This window comes from Coccomyxa subellipsoidea (genome assembly GCF_000258705.1).
Source record: "Coccomyxa subellipsoidea C-169, whole genome shotgun sequence".
Classification (NCBI taxonomy): domain Eukaryota; kingdom Viridiplantae; phylum Chlorophyta; class Trebouxiophyceae; family Coccomyxaceae; genus Coccomyxa; species Coccomyxa subellipsoidea.
This window is the reverse complement of record NW_005178030.1, coordinates 1,192,602-1,207,110: the sequence shown is the minus strand read 5'-3', so window position 1 is coordinate 1,207,110 and position 14,509 is coordinate 1,192,602. Positions and strand designations below refer to the sequence as shown.

At 52.4% G+C, this 14,509-nt stretch overlaps 4 protein-coding genes across 4 annotated transcripts; 1 reads left to right on the top strand and 3 right to left on the bottom strand.

Annotated features, from left to right (window-relative positions):
- Positions 1–158: 158 nt before the first annotated feature.
- On the bottom strand, positions 159–4,792 carry COCSUDRAFT_57119 (hypothetical protein; the record flags this gene model as incomplete). The annotated part of the gene is made up of 11 exons (XM_005645695.1): positions 159–235; positions 513–642; positions 894–1,014; positions 1,405–1,562; positions 1,867–2,078; positions 2,299–2,506; positions 2,739–2,835; positions 3,477–3,687; positions 3,956–4,110; positions 4,354–4,455; positions 4,641–4,792. 11 exons carry the CDS (start codon positions 4,790–4,792, stop codon positions 159–161), a joined length of 1,623 nt encoding a protein of 540 aa, XP_005645752.1.
- Positions 4,793–5,062: 270 nt separating this feature from the next.
- On the bottom strand, positions 5,063–7,246 carry COCSUDRAFT_57118 (hypothetical protein; the record flags this gene model as incomplete). Its single annotated transcript, XM_005645694.1, has 6 exons — positions 5,063–5,100; positions 5,288–5,474; positions 5,600–5,681; positions 5,784–5,915; positions 6,899–7,013; positions 7,111–7,246. 6 exons carry the CDS (start codon positions 7,244–7,246, stop codon positions 5,063–5,065), a joined length of 690 nt encoding a protein of 229 aa, XP_005645751.1.
- Positions 7,247–8,335: 1,089 nt separating this feature from the next.
- COCSUDRAFT_54157 (hypothetical protein) lies at positions 8,336–9,172 on the top strand (the record flags this gene model as incomplete). Its single annotated transcript, XM_005645693.1, has 2 exons — positions 8,336–8,507; positions 8,564–9,172. 2 exons carry the CDS (start codon positions 8,336–8,338, stop codon positions 8,596–8,598), a joined length of 207 nt encoding a protein of 68 aa, XP_005645750.1. The 3' UTR covers positions 8,599–9,172.
- Positions 9,173–9,730: 558 nt separating this feature from the next.
- COCSUDRAFT_57117 (hypothetical protein) lies at positions 9,731–13,896 on the bottom strand (the record flags this gene model as incomplete). Its single annotated transcript, XM_005645692.1, has 5 exons — positions 9,731–9,895; positions 10,240–11,967; positions 12,205–12,468; positions 12,762–13,091; positions 13,756–13,896. 5 exons carry the CDS (start codon positions 13,894–13,896, stop codon positions 9,731–9,733), a joined length of 2,628 nt encoding a protein of 875 aa, XP_005645749.1.
- Between the last annotated feature and the right edge of the window lie 613 nt (positions 13,897–14,509).

Sequence of the window (14,509 nt, the reverse complement as noted above, 5' to 3'; positions counted from 1 at the left end):
GGGAGACTGCAAATGGCTCTAGCTTGCCTTCATCTATCATCTCACATGTGCATCAGGCCTGGACAAGTGGGCTTCTCACTGTGACTGTGCGCCAGTAGATTCGGCTCTCCATCAGTGCTGGCTCTCAGTCCAGGCTTGCCTAGGGCAGCTTGCCCTTGCTACGGGCTGGGAGCAGCGGCCGGCGGCGTTGCCAGCTTTGGCGGCCCGCTGAAGTCAGCCTTGTCGGTGAAGAACACTGCGCCCCAAGCACAAGCAAGTCAGGAGAAGGCTGCAAAATGCATGCTTCCACACGGAAGGCACAGGAAATTTTGAAGCGACAGGATCCATTTGCTTAATTGTTGCCATGAATACAAAATGTAGAGGGTTTGAGAGTGGCAGCAATCTTGAGAATAGTTCTGTTTCCCACGCCCAATGTCTAGATTAATCAGAGCTCACACTAGAGATCTGGAGCAAGCATAGTATAGAACATGATTGGCATATCTGCGGTTTCAGCACTGCAGCGGTGCACGCACCCTTGGGAGAGGCATTGGCTCTCATCTTCGTGCCCACCTCCAGAAGGATTAGCTCATTATTGCATGCCTTCAGCAAGGGCCCAGGGATGTACATTGTATTCTGGGGTCCCTTCTCCGGCCAGTAATATCCCTGCACAACGCAAGAGACTGGACGCCTTAGGATTGTCACATGCATAGAATGTCATGAGAAGACAGCCTATAGCCCTAACAGGGAGCACCGTGGCATCAATGCAATAATATTCTTTTCTTGACATCTGCTGCTCCGAGCAAGGGAGCAAAAATCCTGCTTGCAACAAAATTATTGGTGCACCGTCACATGTTGAGGCAATGACCCTGGCACATGACGCGTAGAATTCCAAAATTTGATAGTTGTGCACTCACCAGGTTGTAGCCATTGATGAAGGCTACTCCCTTAGCCCAGGAGGACTTGGCCACGTTCATGTATGTGTCCGGCAAGACCCCATCGGCATTTGCCAGGCTGCCGTCCACATTGAAGAAGCCCCTACAACATTGCAACCCACCAGCACTGTGAGATCAAGAAGAGATCCATTCAATGCCCTCGCTGCCTGACAAGCAAATGATAAAAAGATGGGAGGCTTCTGAGATCTAATGTGTAGGGGGAAAAGAGCGGCAGAGGACTAGTGCACAATATGATCAACCTGGATATTTTGGCTTTGGACTCTAACAAGGCTTGCACATGGCCTAAGAACCGGTGTCTCAAGATGATTGTGGTTCTTCAAATAATTATTGTTATTATTTTTACACGCCTATCCAAGCCAGATTAGGCTTAGGTGCGTCGCAGCAGCATTTCTATGACAGCCTTCCAACTCGGCCTATCTTGGCACCTTCTCCACCATGAAATATCAATAATAACAAGGAAGTAATACTCCACCTGTAGAAGGTGGGGCCGTCGAGTGCAGGATCTGGCACGGGCACTGGAGAGGCGGTAGTGTTGCCTGCCGGCGCAGTGGGACAGCGCTCACCCCCATCGCTGGGCATGACAGCGGTGATGGCAGGGAACTCCCCTGAGCGTGCGGCAGCCTCCATCTCCTGGATATAGCACAAATTAGGCTCTCATCTTGCATAGCGCTCGTCTGTGAGAGTTTGCTGCGCGATTTGATCAGATCTTTCATTCCCCTGTGTGTGGCCAGGGGGAAAGATGCTTGTTCCTGAGGATTGCATATGGATGGTTGTTTTTGACTATGATGATGGGCCTGCAAGTCACAGATGGACATGGCTGCATTCACACCGCACCTTGTTGGCATCACTACTTGCATGTGCATGTTGAGAGGACTCTGCTGCGATGTAAACCAGCAGAAAACCTGTGATTTGAGGAGAAGGAAGCCGCAATCACATTAGCAAGCCGCGCCTTGACAGTGTCCTCAGCCGCAAGGTTGATGACCGCCGGTGCCGGCTGCAACAGCGCATGCGCGCGCTTCCAAGCAGCCGGCGCGGCCGCAGCTGCGGCGGCGGGAGCCACAGCTTCTGCGGTGACGTCAGGGAGCTGCAAGCCCTCGAGGTTGTCCAGCGGCAGAGGGAACACCCTCCAGCCCGTGAGTCGTTTCTCTGAAATCACACAAGAGATCATTTGTATTTGCACAATATCTGTTGACCAACGGGTTGCACACTTTTGTACGTGACAAATGGCAGCATTAGAAGGACAGGATCGCCTGCAAGCTACAGGAAAGCTTTTACCCGCAGACAAGCAAAAGGGGATGGCAGCATTGAAACCTCTGCGACCAGCGCGGCGGAAGCGTGCATGCATTATCACAGAAGAAGAGCGCACTGTTGAGGAGGACGAGGTCGGACACAAGGCCCTTGAGGTCAAAGTTGTTGCCGGGGAAGTTGGCGCGCCCCAGCTGCATTACCAGGATGTCAAGGGTCACTTTTTCGCCGTTGTTGGCGTGCGACGCTCTTTCAGCCGCATTGTTCAGCACCACAGCCAACTTGCCGTCCCGCTCCAAGCTGCCCACGTACGCGCCGTCCGCCATGATCTGCATGCGCTCAAAGAATGAGTAAGTGAATCCCCTTAGTGCTGCTCCTCACAGATTCTGACTTTTGTCCCTTATGCAACGGCAGACTTTCTGTCATTGTGTCAAAATTCTGAGCGTGCGGCCTTTGCGCTAAAATTTAAACACGTGTGTGTGAAACTTGTTTATCAGCGCTCAGCGGGCTGCTTGCAACACGAGGACAAGGGCCAAGCAATTGAGGCAAGAGTTGGCGCACCACTGCCGAGTCGCGGACTTTGCTGCCGACATAGAGTGTGGTGCCGGCGTGCAGCTCTGCTGCATCGACATTCGTGCGGTAGAGTATGAAGCCGTCCCTGCGACAACACACAATGGTCTTCGAGTCGGTTGTCTTGGGGAGTGTCTATCTGCGCATTCCTACTGATCCTACTTCTTGAAGAGGTCTTGCATGAGTTGCAAAGAAGCTATTTTCTGGAACATGATTCCATGTGCAATAGAGACACCATTCCCTAAAAATTTCAACACATTCCCAAGAAGAGGCTCTGCTGAGTATGCTCCTTGGCTGTGCATGAGTCTTGCACGATGCACATGCATTCAAGAGCGCTCACCATTGACTGTATTCTTCCATGGGTTGGGGAAGCTCTGAGAAAATGCCGGGCCCAGACACCAGATTTCCCAGTTGACTCAGAAGGGTGCCTTGTTGGGTGAGGGCGACCTCGCCATATGACCCTATGCGAGGCCTCGCGGGTATGGGTGGCAGCCTCATCCCTGTATGCTTTTGAATGAGCTCTCTGATGGCCTGGCCTGGCCTGAAGTGAATGTCCAGACATCAATGAAGATCATACAGATTTGGCACTCTGACCAAACCAGAAGGCCCTGCCAGCTGCCGGCTGACAATTGTTAGCACACCAAAAACAAATCAGCAAAGCATGTGCAATCTTCAAGCGAGCATGCATGGCAAAGAAAAGTATCCTGAAATCAAAATCACAGTCCATACATTGAGTAGGTCCTGCGCACCAGAAACTTATTGGGGGGCCCATGCTGGGGAGGTCCGGTGCCAGGCTGGCCATAATCGCCTGCCTCGCTGATTGGCGCGTCATAATCGTACGACGTGAGCACAGGGCCCCAGGTCATGGAAGATTCAAGCTTGCCTTCTGTGTACTCTACCGGGTCGTTTTGTCTACCATCAACGGGGTCCTCTTGGCCACCTACACGCCAGCAAAGATACATGTATCTTTGTAAAGTGAATATTGTTTAAGTCGCGGATTGTGTGCTCACTGTCAAGACTTCATTGAGTCCATCAAAGGACTGACAATGTTTGCCGGATATGTTCTGCCGGAACAATCACCCTCACTCATCGCCTTCACGGATCCGGATTCATTGGCCATGGTTTGTAAGAAGGACAAATGCAAAGGTCCTATCAACAAGAAGCATGCATGGAGTGCATCCAAAGATATCACTGGACATGAGACTCACCAATAGACCAGCCAAAATTTGTCCCACCATGGGCCATGTAGAGATTAACAGAGCCGGTGTTGTTGTTGTACTTGAGGACTTCGTCCAGTTTCTGGAGGAACAGTGGGAAATCTGGATTCTGAATATCCTCCCCCATGCGAGTTATCCATCCAGAGCTGCAGATCACCGTGACAATGCAAATGAGCTACGCGAGCCACATATGACTCTTCCATGAATAATGCACAAATGACATGATACTGCAGAATCATGTGAAACATATATGAAGAGCATGATAATTATATAAATTGAGAAGATGCGTGGTGAGGAGTTCCTCTATCCAGCGGAGGCTGGCAAACGGGAGTCTCAACACATTCTTTTTGGTCAAGCGTATCAACAAAGAGGAGGAGGTAAGGACGCACTAGAACTCCGCGCTGAAAGGGGGAGAGCCGCGCTTTCCATTCAGGGACGCTTGAGTCTCAAATGCGTGAGTCACATTTTTGTCCGGGCCAAAGTTCACCGTCCTGCAGGCATAAGCATGTGTCAATGAGAGAGTTTTTACAATTTGTCAGACATAAATATGCTTTGGTTTCTTGGTAGCAGACCCCTTAAATGGCATATGTCAGTAATGCAAATGGTAAGATATTTTTGAAGGTGTCCTGTTAAAGTGAGGTCAGGTTTGCCATGCCACAAGGAGAAAGCAGCGCACGTGAATAATTCTCTGCCGCTGAGAGTCCCCTTCTCAGCAACATCAACTGGATCAGCAGTAAATAAGATGACATCATCCCTGAGCGCATTCCTTGCCGTCTCCGTGATGTGCCTCAGGTACGTCTCATCTAGGCCCAGGCTCCCGAATTTCATTTTCGATCTGCAAGAAACAAGCAATTACAATAGAACACAAGTGAACAGCCTTGACCGCCTGGGCCAACTTTTAATCAAAGAGTTTAGCTTTTCTTGTCCAGAGTGTGAAGCAAGTAGATCCGGTAGTGACTCTCCATTAGGAAATTCTCTCACAAGATAGACAATCGCACTTGTATCATGATGATTGGTCCGCCATTGGAGTACAGCAAGGGCGTCATCCTGGGTAGCAGCTGGTTCCAAAATCGGTCCACATGCGCCAAGTATTGCGGGTCACTGCTGCGCAGCTTCATTGTGCCACCGCCAGAAACCTGTACGCACGACCCGGCACATGACATAAAATACATGCCCACACGGGCACCATCCTGAAACATGTAACTTGTGCTTACTTAATGAAATATTGGAAAAGCTGGCAATATGCATGCAAGTGCTGTTGGCAAATACTCAAGTTTTGCAACAACTTAGCAGAACTCTTGTGCCCACAATTCAAACTCTCACCAGAGAAGAGCCCAGCCACGCAGGGAAGCCGCCCAAAGTTCCACTCAGCACAGATGTAGGGCCCTGGGCGGAGAACCACCAACATGCTCATTTTGTGAGCAAGGGATATGAACTTTTCCACGTCTGCCCGTCCTTCCCAGGTAAATTCGCCCGGGTTGATTTCATGGACATTCCACGCCACATAAGTCTGCGGACACCACAATGGGAAGTTCAGTGTGAGGGTCTACCTATCCGGAATGCTGAAGGGTACAAAAGAAAGTCCTCAGGTGCAACTTCCACTCGTGCATAGATGCAAACATCTGTCGTGCGCACCTCAACAGTGTTGAGGCCCATAGCCTTCATGCGCAGCAGCCGATCCTCCCACTGGTACGGATGCACCCGAAAATAGTGGATCCTGCACATAATATTTTGTCAAGATGCCTTTCGATGCTCAACTCGGGATTTTTGTGTGCCTTTCAATCGTTGTCAAGCTTTACATGAGCGCACTGGAACACACCCGCCGGAAATAATCTGTACGGGCTCCCCATCCTTGAGAAGCCGGTTGCCCTCGATCCTAAATTCCCGAGCGGCAGCTCCAAGCAGGATGGCGGCAAAGACGACCAAGACGGCCGCCGTGAAGTGCGTCAACCTGCAGTATGCGATAAAACTACAACGTTTCCCAGTCTTCTTTTGCGTAACTGGATATTTGTATGATACCGATGGTGAGGGCTGTCCTACTGACAACCACCCAGTGCTCGAGAGCATCAATAAACGTGGAGTGCTTTTTTCTTGATCAGCGATAATTTGACGCATCGGTCTGCCAATTTGTGCTCACCTTGTAATCCTACACATTTTGAAAGATGATTCTCTACTCCAATCCCTTCGTTTTGCTTCTTTCGTTGAATAATCTTTAGCCGCAAGAGACAGCTCAGATGACTCCGCCTAGCCCTGCAATGGCGATGACGAAGCTATGTATTCTCAGGACAGTCTATTGATAAGGGTTGACATACATACTGGCAAATTCGATTGCTTTATCAATATGAGCTGATGATCAGGGGACGAAGGTATGACCTGCAAGGAGATCACGTTGCGGTTCTGACATTAGCTGCCGGCCAGTGATTGCCACGCCATTGCTGCACGGACATCATACCCTGTAAGCTTTGTTCCAACTTTAAGAGAAAGGAACAAATTATCAAGAGAGTGCGAATGTGTTTTAGTGAAAGGTGCAGCTGTCATTTCTGAATTGAGTGACGGCGATGTCCATTCGTGAGCTGACGTGTCGCTGGGTTGGCGCCAAACCCACCGTGGCAACCTGTGCTCAAGTTGAGCTAGAAAGGTATAGAAGACATGTGAAGTGGCAAGCAAGGGAGTGCTGCCCTACCTGCACTGCTATTTAATACAGCGCACAGTGTTGCAAAGCCCAAACAAATCCAGCGACTCAGATGAAAAGGGGTGTGTGTGTGTATGTCTGTGAGATGAGCAGGGTGGTCCACAACTGAAGTTTTTCAGCCTGTAATTGTTTCCTTGCATAATATTCTTGGGGACAGCTTTGGGTGTTGAGTAGTCTTGCTCGACAAGGGTTAAGGCTCTGTGACTGCCGCATCATAAGCGCCCAAGGCACACATGAATGACCTGCGTGCTGCCGCCATGGCAGCAGTGATGGCCTGCCCTCCATGGCTGCAGCCGTGGGTCTCTGCTGGCATGCTGTGGGCTCTGCTGCGCTGAGCCATGCTCCATCTGCTGCTGGCTGCGAGGCAGGATGATGAGGTATCCCGATAACGCTTGTGCACTGCACGTGAGCGGAGTGCTACGGGGTGAGTGACTGCTGCTCAGGAAACGCTGACTGGGAACAGGGTCCTGCTTTGACAAGGGCTGGCGCCAGTGGGAGAAGGTCAGCGGCTGACTCAGCGCCTCTGACATGCGCAATTTGTCACCCTGCGCTGAGCTGGCTGCTGAGCTGGCTGAGCGGATCTGACCCATCTGATATCATCAGCAGGTTGATGAGTTCAAGTATCTTGGCGTACTCTTTGGATCTGACACAGGCCTGCACATGGCATATGAACAGCTTACTCGCACAATGTGGGGTGCCTGGTCCCTTCTTCAACAGCGGTACAGGAACTTACGCTGTGTATCCTCTGTGCACCTCCTACTACGCTTATATCAGGTGTGTGTCCCACCTGCGGGGTCCTACGGGTGCGAGGTCTGGGGTTTTAGACGTCTCTCTGGGGCTGCTCAGAAGGCACGTCAGAGACTAGCCTCTGTTCATCTCCAGATCCTGCGCCAGATCAGTGGGATTAGGACTGATGTTCCCACTGCAATACTCTTTAGAGAGTTGCAGGAAAAGCCCTTACAAGATCTGTGGTTACTTCGATCAATTCGATTCTGGAACAATCTTGCTGGCCTGCCACCTACAAGCCTGCATAGGAAAATTGCACTGGACGATTGCAGGGATGCTATTGTGCACAATACAAAGAACTGGGCTTGGAGTTTACACAAGGCCCTGCAAAAGCTTGGGTATTCCCTAGACATTGCTTGCAATACTATGGATCAGATCTCTTTGGCCCAGGTTAGACAACAGTTACAGGGTCAATTAGATGCACACTGGGAGAATTTGGCCTTGTGTCCTAGGACCTGTGCAACACAAGGGGCTCGACTTTGTACCTATGAGAACTGGTTTGCTGCTATTCATCCCCGTCGCCATTGTCTTAGGATCTCTGTGTCTGCCACCACGCTTAGACTCTTCCTGCGCTTTCGTACTGGTTGTCACGGTCTTCCAGTTGATCAGGGTCGTTGGGGGAATCGAGTACCTCGCTCGGAACGTTTCTGTCACTTGTGCAACACTCAGGCCATTGGTGATGAACGGCATATTGTCGTTGAATGTCCTGCGCTTCATGATCTGCGTGCTAGGTATGACAGCCTGTTTAGGCCCAGTATTACCACTATGCGTCAGTTCATGTGGCAAGATGATCTTGTACAGGTGGCTCAATTTATCAGACTCTCATTAGGACGCGTAAACACTGATCTAGATACAGTGAACATCTAATCAGCCTTGTTGGCTGGCATGATGTAATGTTTCTCTCTCTCTCTCTCTCATCGATGTGGCTGTGGATACTCTGTTGGCAGGGCGATAGACAAGTCAGGGATGTGACGTTTGAATGGAATGCCTCAGCCTTTGATTTGTCTCACGTGCTGGCTTTAGGGGCAAGCATGGGGTTAATTGAATTGAGGGTTGAATTCACTTGTAGGGCAAGCTGCTAGAAAGCTCTGCAGAATTGTCAGCAGAAAGCGCCTCTGCAGGTGCGCCTGCAGCACTAATAAATTTCTTTGTGTAGATTCACCACCTCTCTCATGCCCAGTCAGACCTACAGCAATACACTTCCCCACCGAACAAAGCTAGTGCTGGAAGGGCTCAAGGCATCATCTGCTCTACAACCACCGGGCAACATGCATGGAAGGCATTAATGTAGTTATTCAAAGGTCCTTGTGAAGATGGGGTGGGTTATGCACCTGCAGACCCCACAGCTGCAGGGAAGCCCTTTGATGAAGGGTGTATCGGAAGGCTTGCCTTGGCCGCGATTTGGCGATTCCCTGCAGGTACATCTCTGAATTGGCGTCTGCTACAACACACAGTCAATACTGTGAGACCCTTGCTTCCGGGCCCTGCGAGACCCTGCCACAGATGTCTTTCCCACCAAGCCAATCTGTAGTCCGCGTAATCTCACAACATGTTTTACTTAGAAGTGCAGGCATCAGAATCATGCAATGCTTGTAAAAGGTTTAATCTCGGTGCCCAGATATGCACAGTGCAGCTCACGGTCAAATCTCGTTCACTCATCCATCCCTGAGATTTCGTTCTCAAGTGCATGCTGCGAGGTGTACTTGTGTCCTGTAAGGTGTGTTATAGCCACAGAAGACTACAGACAGGCCTGGGACAAGCGCCCTGAGAGTGCTTAGAAAAGTAGCATACAAAAGACCTTCCCTGCAGATACTTTACTGGTCAAGCAGCAATACAGACCCTCAAGAACCTAATTGCCTGTCTAGTGGAAATAATGGAAACTAATAAAGCAAGGTACAGTATGGCAGCAGTAAGGCCGGCTTCAGCAATGACCTGCCCAATATTGCAGCCCTGATTGACCAAAGCACCCCAACCCTACTAATATGGAAAAAATTGGAAGATGCTCCTGAGCGATCTGAGATCTTGTCCAGATCTGATGGTAAACTCCCACTGTCCACTGTGACACCATTGAGCCTTAGATCTACTGACTTGATGGCCACCTCACGTTGCTTGACTTAACTTCAGGAGCACCAGGCTGTTGCATTCCCTATCTCTCGAGATTCCTGGCATTTCTCCAAATTATAAAACACAATCACCCCAGGTTCGCCCCAAACATGGCACACTCCACTAGAAGCATCATCCTGCACCATGCTCACTGCCACAGATACAGCATGACGGCTGCAAGAGGATCACTGCTTTGATGCGCTGAATTTCTCCCACTCTGCAGATCTCCGGCCTGCGCACTGTGTGATGCGCAGCTGCCGCACCTGCCTGCCTGCGCTGTTGTCCATGGCTGCCTGGAGGCTGCTGGGGGATGAGTGTGAGCTGTACGCCGCCATGCCCTTGATGCTCACCTGCCAGGCAACGAACACCTCTTTATTTCATGCTCTGCTCAACGCAAGCAATCCAATGGTCATGCCTGCGCACTCAAGTGCTGCCAGGAAACACCATTCTTATTATGCTAGAGGGCAATTGCCTGCAGGTTGCAGGACTTTACAAGGAGAGCAGCGCTGTCAGGTTTTATCAGTGAATGCAATCAAGAAAGGCCATGATCAACCATGCAACATTTGATAGCCAATCAGAAGGCTGCTTTGAGTGGTGGCAAATTAACTCGAGATGACCTTGGCCAGTGACATGCACCTGTATGCTAGGAAGGCAGCAAGGCAGTGTGCATGGTCCAATTCAGAGAGAAGCTCACCTTGTCATCAGAGGCTGCGGTGGAGAACAGTAGCTCAGAAAGGGGCGCAAACTTGCCGAAGTGGCCGCCCAGCAGGCGGGCCAGCTCCTTGGCTGACACCTTGCCCTCGAACACCGCCGTGACGGCCAGGCAACAGGCAACATTGTCCAGTTTGCTGGCACCCTGCCCTGCCACAGCGCCACCGCCTCCATCTGCCCCCAGCCTGCCAGCTGCTGGCAGCTTTCCGGCAGCTGCCTCTGTGGTCTTGCCGGCCCAGGGGCCCCCGTGCACCTTGCTGTTGCGCCGCTGCCACGCTGACGGCGCATCAGCTTTTTGGTGCACGCCTGCCGCTGTGATGTCAGCGTTCAGCGCGCGCACGCTCTCAGCCGTCAGCGGAGCGCTTGTGTGCAGCCGTCCCTGGCCGCTGGGGCCCTTGTGCGGTGCAGCGGGCTTCACCGGGCTGGTCTTGCCGGCACCGGCACCGGCCGCGGCCGCGTCGGCTGGCGGTGCGTCCGGCTCCTCATTGCCGTTCGATTCGGCGACCCCAGGAAGCAGGAAGTCCAGGGGGTTGTCGGAGCTCGCGGTGCTGCCGGCCACCGCGCACTCTGACAGGCAGTCTGAGGCCTGGTCCTGGAAGTCCGGCTCGCTCTCATGCAGCTCCAGCGCGGCGCAGCACGCAGTCCAGCTGGCGGCGGCGGGCTTTGTCCTTGCAGTGCTGACCCAGTAGATGGTCTCTGGGCCGTCAGCCGCGCTGCTGCCAAGGAGTGGCCCCTGCTTGCCGCCAGCGCTGACCCGCAGCGTCTGCACGCCTGCCATGTGCCGGTCACCGGGGCCTGCTGCGGCCGGAGGCATCCCCCCTGCTTTGCTGCTGCTGCGCGGCTGCTGCGAGGTCTTGAAGAAGGGCGGCGGCCGGTAGACAGTCTTCTGGCGAGGCTGCTTCCTGGCCTCGCTGTGGCTGATCTGGTGGCTGGGGTGCCTGAATGTGTCAGCTGGCTTCACAGCAGCTAACTTGGGGCGGATCTGCATCTGAGACTCGATCTCCACACCTGACTCGATGGCTGCCTTGATGGTCCTGCGCGCTTCCTGTGCCCCGTAGGTGGGGGATATCTTGATGGTTCTCCGCGCTTCCTGGGCTTCATATGTGGGTGAGGGCGGCAGTGGGATCGGCGTGGCAAGTCTCCTGTATTTCTGAGCGCCTGTCTGTGTAGCAGCAAGTGGGGGCGGCGGCTGCTTGAAGGCTGTGGGAAATTTCTTTTCCGATGGTGACATCGCCGTGTCAATCATCGTCATGGGCAGCAGCTGCTTGGGAGCTGCAGGAAGCTTCCTGTCCACTGCTGAAATGGCGGTCTCAGCAGGCGGCGGCTGCTTGGAGGCTGCGAGAAGCTTCTTGTCCACTGCTGACATCATCGTGGTCTCAGTCACAGTCGCAGGAGGCGACTGCATGGATGCTGTAGGAAGCTTCTTGTCCGCTGCTGTAATGGCGGGTTCATCAGGCGGCGGCTGCTTGGAGGCTCTGGGAAGCTTCTTGTCCACTGCTGACATCATCGCGATCGCGGACTCAGTGATCCTGTTGCTGCTCGCATCGATAGAGATCTCCTGCTCCTCCCGAATCTTGACTGGCCGCAAGACGGGTAACTTGTCCACATCAGCATGCAGCGGCCCCTGCTGAGCTGCACTGTCGGTGCCAGGCTCGCCTGCCTCTGTCTCCGCATGCTCCGCATGCGGCTTAGCCTCCATGCGGGCTATAACCTGCACAATCACAAATTATTAATAGACCCCCTTCAATTTTCAGGAATGTAAATGTCTGCCAGTAGTGTCTCAACTGCTAGAAGCCTAAGCTTTACCAAGGAGCCAAGACAGGGCTAGGCACTGTTCCAAAATGGTTTAATGCATGCAGGATCTGTGCAAGAAATGCTCTGTAAGTATTGCTTAAAGCACTTCAGTCAACAGCGATGCACATGTGCAAAACATGTGCAGCAATAGTACCTTGTGCAGGCAGGTGGCTGGCTGTTCAGTGCCAGAGTCCCTCATGCGGTTGGAGCGCGTCTTGCGCAGGGGGGTTGCGCGGCTCTGGGGCTTTGGTGTCCAAGGCTCCGGCTCCGCTGTTGGCGAGTCCGTGCATGTTGGAATGAAGGGCGCTGCATCTGGGTTCAGGACTGTGCGCGCCAGGGCACCAGGAAGGACTGACACTGGCGTCGCAGATCCATTGTGGCTTGTCCATGAGGTGACAGAGGTTGGCATGCTCGACACCTGCATGGATTGATGCACATGATCAATGCATGATGGATTGATGCACATGATTGATGGATTGATGCACATGATCAATGCATGATGAATTCAGGACATCCAAATTATCTCCCAAGTGCTCCATGCATCCATCCATGCATGCAAGCAAATGTCACTGCACAGCAATATCCTGACACCCAGGCGTCTTATGGTAAGCATGCAAGGCATGCATCATGAAGATGCAATTGCAAATGTGCCTGCATGCATGTGTCATGAGGTCTCCTCCGAAAGCAGAAATTAGTGACATGTGGTCTCACCGGTTCAGAATGGGAGGATGCTGACGAGCTGGTGGCCTGAGCCTGAGGCTTGCTGACTGTTGGGGGCCGCTGCAGAACTTTCACTGGAGCTTCCTCCTTGCTCTCCTGCTCCCTGCAAGGTGCCTTGCTGCTGGGCTGGCCTTGGGGCGCGGAGGGTGCCTTGGTGGTGGAAGGCTTGCGAGGGGGTGGACCAGGTGGGGTGCGAGGAGGAGGAGGCCGGATTGGCGGCCCCTGGGGGAACATGGGGCCATATGCATGGAAGGCAGGCACCGGCATCTGGTAGCCCTGCTGCCACATGTGCCATGGGCCAGGCGCCTGCTGGTACCAAGCCTGCCCAGAGCAGCAACAGAACCCCAGTTCAATGCATGTGCAAGTCAGCACTGACCTGTGCAGACTCTTGCTGCTGGAATCAATCCATTGACATGACAACCATTCCCACTGCATGACTTTGTTGCATGACTTAAGTGTGACTTCTGATTGCTGTGATGATTGGCTTTGTATATTTCCTAGCTCCACAGGCTATTTCATGCAAGGTCAGCCACGTGCCTGCATTGTCGCCTGTCCATTGTGCAGAGGCCTTCCTGCATGTGGCAGCTTTGCAGACCTGCCATTGGGCTTTGGCATCCTCTTGAAAGCATCCACACCACGGTGGCCTCCTGCACGAGGATCCACTCAGCAAGCCAATTCTGCAAGATGTGGAAAGTGCTGCATTCGTTAGGGCTTTGACTTTGGTCCTCAGCATACTCAGTGCTGTAGAGCATGAGTATACAGCTGCATGGTTCCCTAGGACGGCTTGATGGCTCCAGAAAATCAAATTGATGCAGCAATGGTGCTCCCACCACCTTACTTATAACGCCAGTGTCTCTGGGCAGATTGGCAGGAAGAGATGCCCAGGAACTGGTGACGGCTATGGAAGCTTGCAGGCAGGAAAGCTAGTTCTGAAGTCTAACGGCCATTAAACAGTTTTCTTACCTTCTTTCAAGGTCGCCCCTACCGACTTTTGGCCTTGTGCCCCCGAGGTGCGAGCATCAGAAGCCCCAAGCCCAGAGGATTGGCCAGAGGTCGGGCCAAACGTGTACAGCGGTTGCTGTGGGAAGTAGTATTCAGAGGCGTGGTTTCTGGCCGGGTGTTTCATCTGATCCGACCTCCACTGATTGTAGTACCTCGCCATACAGGAGAACCGCAAGGGCTTGGGCTGACTGCGCTCCCAGGACGCGAATCGCACCGGATCAAGTCCTGCTGCTGCGCTGCTCAATTTTCTGCTGCTGGCTCCATCAAGGATCCATGCATAAAATTCGTGATCTAACATTTAGCGCCTAAGAACGCGAAAAACTGAATCAAGAATGAAACACAGAAGGCCCGGACCGCGCATCGCACAAAACACGAGCAACAGAATAAAATTGCAATACTCCCAGCTGTCTCTTGTCACGATGAGATCACCAGTACAATGAATTCCTTTCTCTCTTTTGAGGCAGACAGAGTTCCAGGAGCGTCTTTGTGCTGCCTTTAGACTTGAGCATACTGTGACTGGCCTAATTTGGACCGGGCTTGTTTTGCATGTGATGTGTGACATGCACTTGCACTATGACTCCATCAGACGTTGTATGTCAATGTAAGCCAGAATACAGCCAAGGGAGATATCAATGGTGTCCATATGGACTTCTAAACCAAGTCATGATGCCAACTCAAATTACCAGCACCGGTACTACCGTAAATACCATAACGTTCAATTGAGGTAATGTTAATGC